The sequence below is a fragment of the Phoenix dactylifera genome, chromosome 18 (genome assembly GCF_051530095.1).
Source record: "Phoenix dactylifera cultivar Ajwa chromosome 18, Ajwa_hap1_PhDact_Kaust_v1.1, whole genome shotgun sequence".
NCBI classification, from domain to species: Eukaryota; Viridiplantae; Streptophyta; class Magnoliopsida; order Arecales; family Arecaceae; genus Phoenix; species Phoenix dactylifera.
In genome coordinates this window covers 15,011,479-15,020,707 of record NC_143207.1, presented here as the reverse complement: position 1 = coordinate 15,020,707, position 9,229 = coordinate 15,011,479, and the positions used below count along the sequence as shown (strand labels likewise).

The 9,229-nt window shown below is 40.2% G+C and overlaps 1 protein-coding gene across 1 annotated transcript; it reads left to right on the top strand.

Annotated features, from left to right (window-relative positions):
• Window positions 1-5,849: 5,849 nt before the first annotated feature.
• On the top strand, window positions 5,850-8,583 carry LOC103706783 (zinc finger protein SHOOT GRAVITROPISM 5). Its single transcript, XM_008791007.6, has 3 exons — window positions 5,850-6,430; window positions 6,540-6,939; window positions 7,592-8,583. Exons 1-3 carry the CDS (start codon window positions 6,289-6,291, stop codon window positions 8,322-8,324), a joined length of 1,275 nt encoding a protein of 424 aa, XP_008789229.4. The 5' UTR covers window positions 5,850-6,288; the 3' UTR covers window positions 8,325-8,583.
• The last annotated feature ends 646 nt before the right edge of the window (window positions 8,584-9,229 follow it).

Genomic DNA, 9,229 nt, shown 5'->3' with positions numbered 1-9,229 from the left:
AATTGGTTCGATCAATCAGAGATTTATTTTATCATCTACGGTTACATCAATCTCCAAAAATTGTTTTTACCTACATGAAACTATCTAGCCATATGCTATTATCAGATGTAGAATAATGATGTGTAACATGATATGAAGAAAGTTCAAAAATTTAATTAAGAAGCAAATAGGCTATCAAGCATGGGGAAGATTCAAAAATTTAATTAAGAAACAAATAGGCTATCAAGTACAGGGAAGATCGATGGTTTAACTAGCAGTACCTTAAGTAAATTATATAAAAATAATCAGCAAGTTCCATAAGTGAGCTATTTCTTTGGCAATCTTTATCGATGATTATGCATTTTTCATGAATTACATTAAAAATCTTCATGAGAATATCGAGAAGAAGCTGAGGCTTTTTATTGTTAAATGCGTCGATGAAGGTAGCATAACGGTCATATATAGGAGTTGAGGAGAGAAACAAGTCGAGGAAAGGTAGGAAATGTGAGAAGTCGAAGAACTAGAGCTAAGATCTTGATACAAAAGAAGAGGTAGGAAGCATATCAAAACTGCACAAAATGCTTATTTTGATCATATGCTATCACTAATCCATAAAAAAAACTGTTAGAAACTTTATCCAAAGCTGCACCAGAAGGGAAAGTTAAAATACTAGGAGAATAGGGAATATTACCATCAAGATGACTAAATTTGAGGAGTTGCCAATCTTGAGGGAAAAAAAAAGAAAGAAAGGAAGGAAGAAACCTCGAAGGTGATGCTAATGGCAAACAACTAGAGCAAACTTGGAGGAGTATCTTCTACCTATAGATCTTGATAAAGCATAGCATTATTAGTGCAATCACAAACGTTGGTAGCCATAAGAACTCATCTCTGTAAATTTGGTTCAGAAGCTAGGGTTGAAAATTTACCCCAATAGATATGTTCTTACCCTCTTAGTCAGATCACATTATGTATATAGGGAAGAGTATGTATTTAAGAACATAAATGTATTGATATTTTTAAATAAAATACATGAACAAAAGAAATGAGTCAACTACATGTATATAAGTATACGCTTATCATACAGGGATCACAATCGTCAATATTTCCTCTCTTATTGTCGCAACCCTAGCTCCATTCTGCCCCTCAGCCGCATGGCCAACGCCTTGAATCATTTCCACGGGAATTGGACCCTCCGGTGGGGTAGACGGCAGAAGAGAGCAAGAGCATCCGAAAGCTATCATAAAATGCCAGATCGGTACAGGGAAGCAAGACAAATTGTATAGATATCCGTAGTTTTTTGCCCTTATCCGTAGATAGTCCCATAGAAGCAAAAGATGGAAGCCTAAAAAAAAAGAAGGAAAGTTCTTGCTGGTTTCCTTTTAAAAGTTACGCAACAGCTTGCTAGTACTTTTCTTTCATTTTAAACTGTGATCTCTTAAAAGCTGTTTTCCAAAGGCTCCTATGTCTGCTGCCAAAAAAAAGAAAGAAAAAGCTCTCCTACGAGCAGCACTGTAGCTAATTTGATGGTCGCGGACTGCATACCGGATTTTTGTATATTGAAGTGTTCTTTGTCTTCTTACCTCTTTGAAATCAATTGCCGTCTCTTTAACTTTTCTCTGTCAAATGAGATCGATCATGGAACATAAATCTGGCTATAAACAACTGATTGCACTGATGTTTACTGTAACCTCTCAACCTGACACTAATCCTCTAGATATTGGTGTCGGGTGCCCATGAAAGAACTTTAGTCTAAGAGATGAGAAGAAAATTAAGCTAAGAGAAGCTGAGAGTTTAAGTTTCAAGAATAAATTAAAAAAATGGATTAGGGACCTACGGAAAGGAAATTTAAAGAGTAACGAGTATTTTTATCCTTAATATCCAACAATCTATTACCATTCTGCTGCTGGCGTCCTAAACACCAAGAAGAAAACAAGAGCAAAAATAAAGCAAATTAGTATTAGTGACTTAATTAATATCAAAATGTATAATATATTTTCAGTGCTGTAAAATTACAATACCTCCAACCTGAAACTTAGGCAATATGATCAACCCAACCTAATCTCCAACAACAAGAGGAGTTAAATATTTGGAACATGAAAACTCATTCATCTAAGAGGATTCTACCATTTATTACAATTAGATTAACATAAGTAAATTTACATTGTGATTCATTGACCAGTATATAAATAGTTGAGACTAAATATATTTTTTTAATTGTTTATCCGTGATAGTGATATACTTAAATAAGGGTCTTAGATCTACTCTTTCTTAATCAGATACAAATATTCATTTCTCTCTCTAGAACATCATAAACAACAGCCATTCATTTATTGGCTTCCCAAGAGGGATTGTTTGGCAAAATTGTTGAAGAGGGAGTGCAGTTACTGGCTAGTATTGGGAGTATGCAAGTTTTATTTTATAGTATCTTCTCTTACAAAAAAGAAGTTAAAGTAGGATCAACTAGAATCGAACTTGATCCTTTAATAAGCTGGGAACTTTGAACCTTTTTTAAGATCACTATCATGTCCAAACATGATACATTCTGTTAAAAAAAAAAAAAGGAAAAAGCTAGCACTTTTTCAGGACATTTAATTTGCTCAATTTGACCATATGATTTCAGAATATGTCCCATTCTCAAACAGCAATTTTCAAAGCCTCTCAATTGTTAGCAGCCCGAATATTCTAATTGCCTTTGGGATCATAATTGTAGCCAAGAGATGATTTGTGGTCGTAATGGCTGCAAGCAAAAAAAAAAGAGAAAATCTTGGGTCTGCATTTATCATTCTTGTCGCTCTCAATGTTTTTAGCTTTTCCAGTCTTTACACTCAGTAGGTCCACTTGTTATTGCAAAGTGAGGTGCTGCAATCGCCAAAGCTAAAGCAACCAACGTGCTTCCGCGACTCTCTAAATCATGACCCAAGATAAAATAGATAAAGATGTGGCATAGTCCAAGTCATCTAACAGCAAGGTTGCAGAAAAGCAACAAGAGATCAAGCTTAAGAAAATGCCGTGAGAAGATGAGAAGTAAGATTTTGGCTAAATTTAAGAGGCCATGATTAGATTCGGGGTCGAGAAAGCTTAGGATGGATGATTGCCGGCAGCATTCTCTTTGCAAGGATGCATGTGTTGAGATCCCCCTTCCATCATGACCCCATTCCCCCAACCTAATAAACAAACCAGAATACCAGCTTACATACACAATGGCCAACCTTTCCTTGATTACTAAATCAAAGTAAACGCGACTCTAATCCTAAATGCTTATATATATAATGACAAGACTTCAATTTCATGGCAGATTCAGAAAGAACAAACGAGTATATTTTTGTTTGTCTACACAACTATTATATAAACCTTACTTCGTTATTTGACCAACGGATTTGTCTAGCTAGGTTCCTTATCATGGATATTATGATAAATTATACAACTAATGAAAAGTACTATATGAACCGAAATAAGAACAGACTAGTGGAGTTTTGTTTGTCTACAGAAGAGTATTATGTAAACCATTGATCATTTGAACATAAAAAATATGTAGGCCTCTTATTGTCGATATTGAGGCTAATTTTACATACTAGAAAGCTCAAAAAGAAACATGAACCTTTTACAAGCTACAACTATTTTGTGCAGAAGATTCAAAATTTGCATTTGACGCGAAGCATTTAGTTCTATCTGTGCATCAACCGGTCGCAGGTGATTGAATGGGCAGCTACGTACTAGCCGACCCATTCGATCACCGGCTAATGACGGACATGGGGATGGTGAGTGATTGAACTGTACTCTCCAGTTCAGCAATATTGATCCCACAACAACTAAAGTTTTTCAATATTAACAGCCTGAGTTGTGAATTCTTTCAAACCACAAGTTCAAATCTGTTATCCCGCTTTGAAAAAATTAATCTAGCTCGAAGCCACTGATACTTAACAGTTAGGGATGCATAGTTAAACTATCTAGTCTTATTTTGAGCACTCATTGCAATTTACCAATGAAATTAGGTCATTTGCGGGAAAAATACCCATTAGAGGAGCTAGTTGATGAAGAGAGCCTTTCTAGCAGGATATTCTGTACTGAAGTATCCCACTTTTACACATTAAATATTGAAAATAAAGATGTGGATAAAGTGCTAAATCCACCTATCATGTTGAAGAACTAGGCGAATATATAGACTATATCCCATACAACCAAATAATTTACAAGAACAAGCCACACTAAACACACCAAAATGGAGTATAGCTTATCTTTCCGCCGAAAGGCCATTTAAATCATTTCGCCATGCAACATGAGATTGTAAAGGCTATCTCCGATCAAACCGCACCGCCGATTCAACCAATGAGCTTGCCTGTCTAGTCTTAACAAATGGTGCAAGGTGTTGTGTTTATTATCTTTTGTAAAGCATGGGGGATTTTTACCAAAAAGTAGCCTCCTTTGGGTTTAAGTTAATCCAGCCGGTGGCATGAGGTGGAAGAATAATGGCATGAGCTTCCGTGGGTCCTAAGCTTCTTTTTTCACACCCAGCAGCCACCAAACATGACACACAGTGCTGGTGTCCGGGTCGCTTGCCACCTTCTCTCTTTCTTCAGAAGGAATCCAGTTGTGATCACCACCAGGTGAAAGTTTTTGAGCTCCATTCTTGCCCATAAAAGAGCTATTCATTCATAGTTCGTTTAATAGAGAGGTTAGATACCAAGTGTATATATATATATATATATATATATATAGCCAAATCCATTGAGAATTTTTTTTTTTGAACTTCCAATCTGATTGTACCATGTTATTGAATGCAATGAGAGCATTGTTCTTAACAAATGCCTCGAGGGCATCTCTATTTTTTCTTGGAAAACCTAGGGAAAGCCTTGACTATTATGGGTTATACTTACATTACCTCCTCTCCTCTTGTAATTGTTCCTTCATTATGCTTGCATTATCTAATAGAAGACGGGTGGCTTAATTGCCTCCCTTTTCATCAAAAAAAAGGAAGAGAGAGAGAGAGAGAGAGAGATAATAATTCACTAAAACTGCAATTTTGGTCTGCGAATCATCTTTTAAGATGTTTAAAATTTATAAGTACTACAGTTTTTGTGCTTTTATTTCCCCAAGTAGCATATCACTTTTGAAAGCATCTCTAATGCCATTCTTTCCTACATGATTCACTCAAAAATATTACATAACGACGGCCGATGTTTAAATCATGTCCATTATTCAACAACAGCCAATTAGGCTTCATTTGGTGCAAAGTGCTGAAAGACATCTAAACTATTCTCAGAATATATTAAAGGAATTTTCCCCTTCGGCAAATTGCTATATACTTCCAAAGACCGGGGGGGAAAAAACTTGTTATGGGCCATGACTGCGTCCTAGGAATCATTTTAAGCCAATTTCCCAAGGATTTCCAAACTCCAGCAAGATAGAAGTGCGAGAGAGAGAGAGAGAGAGAGATTTGATGGGAGATACCTATAGATACCAAGAACAATAATTCCTTTCTTTTCCTCAACTGAAACGTTTTATTAAAGCAACGGAGTACGTAGGCCAGGAGGAGGCGAGACATGTGGTTGCATTTATTATATGAGAGTAACGCACGCAGATGGAGCAACTCCTCCCTCGTATTCGAAACGCTCATACAAACATCAAGTATATACTCTTCCGTATATATGGAAATAGAGGAGAGAATAGAACCGGTCGTTGCAGCATTCTAGCTGTAGCCTACTCGTAGCACTGAAGGTTGGAGAGAGTTTGAGGGACAAAAGGTAACTCACGTGTATTTGGGGACAGGTCTCAATTAATGCATGCAATTTACTGATGGGCAAGTGATGAAATTATGAGGGGTTTTGTTTCCTTGTGGGGTTGCTTTTTCTCTGTCTCCATGCCTCTCTTTGTGGTGGGCTCAAGTTTCAAGCCATCTCGTCTCTCTCTCTCTCTCCCTCTCTCTGAAAATGTTTTATTTATTAGCAGTATATCAGCACCCTCGGACCCTCACAAGAACAACTCCAGCCTCAACACCACCCCATAAAATCCCAAAGAAGGCTGCTAAACCTAAAGCTATTAGAAAGCTGCCTTCCTATGTGTGTTCGAGAGTGCTGCAAACTACTCACTCCCCCCCAAAAAAATATATTCCTAGATGGACCTTTTCTTCCACCTCTAGCTGTATTCTCTCCACTTTATCTGTTTCCCTTCACCCTTATATCGCTGAAGATTAACAGATCCATTCCCTATTCCATGAATGAGGTACGTAGGTTCCCATAGAAAGAAGACGCCATAGATTTGAATTCACCTAGGTATATAGATAGAAGAAGGAAGAGTGGAGGAGCATCACCCATGATAGGCTCTCCTTCACCGGCTCCGCCGCAACCTCTCAGCATCAACACCTCCTCCAACTCCTCCATCGGCCCTCAACCCTTCCCTTCCTTGCACGGTGTCAACACCGGAAAGAAGAAGAGAAGGCCGGCCGGCACTCCAGGTAGGAATAAAACAAACATATGGCGATGGTCGCTAGCTGCTGCTGTGTATTATTATTTTTCATGAAGAATTATCATGTTTTGGTGGGCTGATTGGGTGGGGAATGTTAGACCCCGACGCCGAGGTGATATCGTTGTCGCCGAGGACGTTGCTGGAGTCGGATCGATATGTGTGTGAGATCTGCAACCAGGGGTTCCAGCGGGACCAGAACCTGCAGATGCACCGGCGGCGGCACAAGGTGCCGTGGAAGCTGCTGAAGCGGGAGGCGGCGGAGGTGCGGAAGCGGGTCTTCGTGTGCCCGGAGCCGAGCTGCCTGCACCACGACCCGTGCCACGCCCTCGGGGACCTCGTCGGCATCAAGAAGCACTTCCGGCGCAAGCACAGCAACCACCGGCAGTGGGTTTGCGCAAGGTGCTCCAAGGCCTACGCCGTCCAGTCCGACTACAAGGCCCACCTCAAGACCTGCGGCACCCGCGGCCATTCCTGCGACTGTGGCCGTGTCTTTTCCAGGTGACAAATTTCTTCAACTCGCTTCTCATCAGGATCCAGCAACAATTTTTTTCAATTGCAAGTTTAGAACTTGTTTCGTTTATTTTGCCTTCAAAACAAACAAAAAAAAAGAAGTAGAGGTAGATAGAGTTTATGATGGAATCAAATTGAGTCCCAAGCTGGATTGTTTTGCTAACAATAGCTGATTTTTTTTTCTAGAAAAAAAAAGAAGAAGTAAAGATAGACCTTGATTTCCGAGGAGTGAAGTTTTATTTTCTTTAGCATCAAGTCCTTTGAGTAGTGCTTTGATTAGAAAGAAGCAAGGTAGGCATTGGGCACTTGAGAGATCAGGACACAATTCCCAAGACCTGCTTCCATTGGTTGCTTTCGTATTTGCTTCTGGTTTCAGTCCCATTTATTGTCCATCAACCCGGAGCCCAAACTTTCACGCATTGAGTGGTCTTGGATCATCTTCTTGTCTTTTGTTATATTCTTCTCATGATATGCAAATCTTAGATCCAAGACTTTATGACCCTAAAATAGTCTAAACCCTTCATCTCCTTCCATGGCCAGCCCCTTTCTCTAGTTCTAGCATTTGTCCGCCAGAATATACTAATTAGCAAATCAGGCCATTGAAACACTTCCACTTTGGCATCAATTTTAATCATCACAGGGTGGAGAGCTTCATAGAGCACCAAGATGCATGCAATGGCGGCCGAGCCAGAGTCGAGCTTGGGACGCTCCAGCCTGCATGCCTCTCAACTGGCACCAACTTCAGCAAACCACGGTGGCCTGGTCTACAAATGCCGAATCCCGCCACCATCTTCCTCCACTCTGATCAAAGTCCCTCACCCACGCCCGGCACCCACAACATTGAGCTCCAGCTTCTGCCCCCATCCAATACCAAGCCCGCAAGCCTCCCCTCTTCCGCTCTCCCCCCTACCTCCGAAGAGGCACAAGCCACCAAACTGCAGCTCTCCATCGGCCTCGGCGGCGATCGGCCACCTCCAGAGGAGCCAGGATTGGCAACCATGAGGCTCAAGGAGGAGGCAAGAGAGCAGCTGAGGCTAGCAATGGCGGAGAAGGCATTGGCGGACGAGGCGAGGCAGCAGGCCAAGCGGCAGATAGAATTGGCTGAGCAAGAATTCGCAAATGCTAAAAGAATAAGGCATCAAGCACACGCGGAGCTTAATAGAGCGCACGCCCTTCGGGACCATGCCGTGAAGCAGATCAACTCGACACTGCTCCAGATTACATGCTATGCATGCAAGCAGCAGTTCCAGGCTAAGCCTATTGTGGCTTCTGATGAGAATTCTCTAGTAGCAAGCTATATGTCGTCAGTGGTGACCGAAGGTGAGGAGGAGAATGATGACCAAAACCAGCAGCAAAAGATTTCTAGCACATAGCTGCCAATATCTCTTTCAATCCAAATCTCCTTCTCTTGATGACTATATTTAGTGATGTAATTAGGTATGGTGGTGTTTCAATTTTCAAAATTGCAAGGGGGTATTGTGACATGCAATGTTTTTTTGTCCCCCTTTCCTTTATTCATTTGGCTATGATGATTTTATGATGGTTTAGCCTTTTTTTTCATCTTGGAATCTCTTAGTGTGTGCTTGTAATTTCAAAGATTACCGAAGAATATAAGAAAAATCCACATGCAAACTCGAACTCTCCCTATCTCTCTCTATAAGAATGTCTGTATGTCTAAATACCTATGCTGACCAGCTCTCTAATCAACTATTTAAAACGGCAAATCCGTGCTTTTATGCCGTCATGACCCGACAATTATTTAGCCTTCATCAAAAAAGCAAAATAAAATAAAATAAAATGAAACATGGAAGGAGATTAGACAATCCGGTTGATGGTTGCCCTTGGTTCTCTTCTTTTCCCCTTCCTGTTTTTTTTTATTGGAAAAGCTTATCTCTTGCTTTCTCTAAAACGAGATACCATGTTTTCTTGCAACCCTTCCTTGCTGCAACTTCCTTAGAGCGAGAGTGGGGGTGGGAGAATGCAAATAACATTGAACTGGGCACGGACCCAAATGCACTAATGATCATAAAAGTCTTAACCACCATCACAACAGTGGAAACTGCAGCCATACCACTATCAGAGTACCAGTCCACAATGTGAGAGAGAGAGAGAGAGAGAGAGAGAGAGGAGTTTGCGGTGAAGGGTCTACTGCCAAGGTACTTTTCAGTGCTTTTGTTCTCTTCTCATACAAATATATATATGATAACATTTCTCTCGCACATCCGATTTACACAAAGATATCGTGTACAAAAAATATCAGATAACATGGTTTTCAGTG

What these genes read in the sequence shown, in the direction of transcription:
- LOC103706783 (XM_008791007.6), top strand. Translation starts at nt 6,289, where the DNA reads ATGATAGGCTCTCCTTCACCGGCTCCGCCGCAACCTCTCAGCATCAAC. An exon ending in AAGGCCGGCCGGCACTCCAG is followed by an intron (nt 6,431 to 6,539) that starts GTAGGAATAAAA and finishes GGGGAATGTTAG; the next exon opens with ACCCCGACGCCGAGGTGATA. An exon ending in TGTGGCCGTGTCTTTTCCAG is followed by an intron (nt 6,940 to 7,591) that starts GTGACAAATTTC and finishes TAATCATCACAG; the next exon opens with GGTGGAGAGCTTCATAGAGC.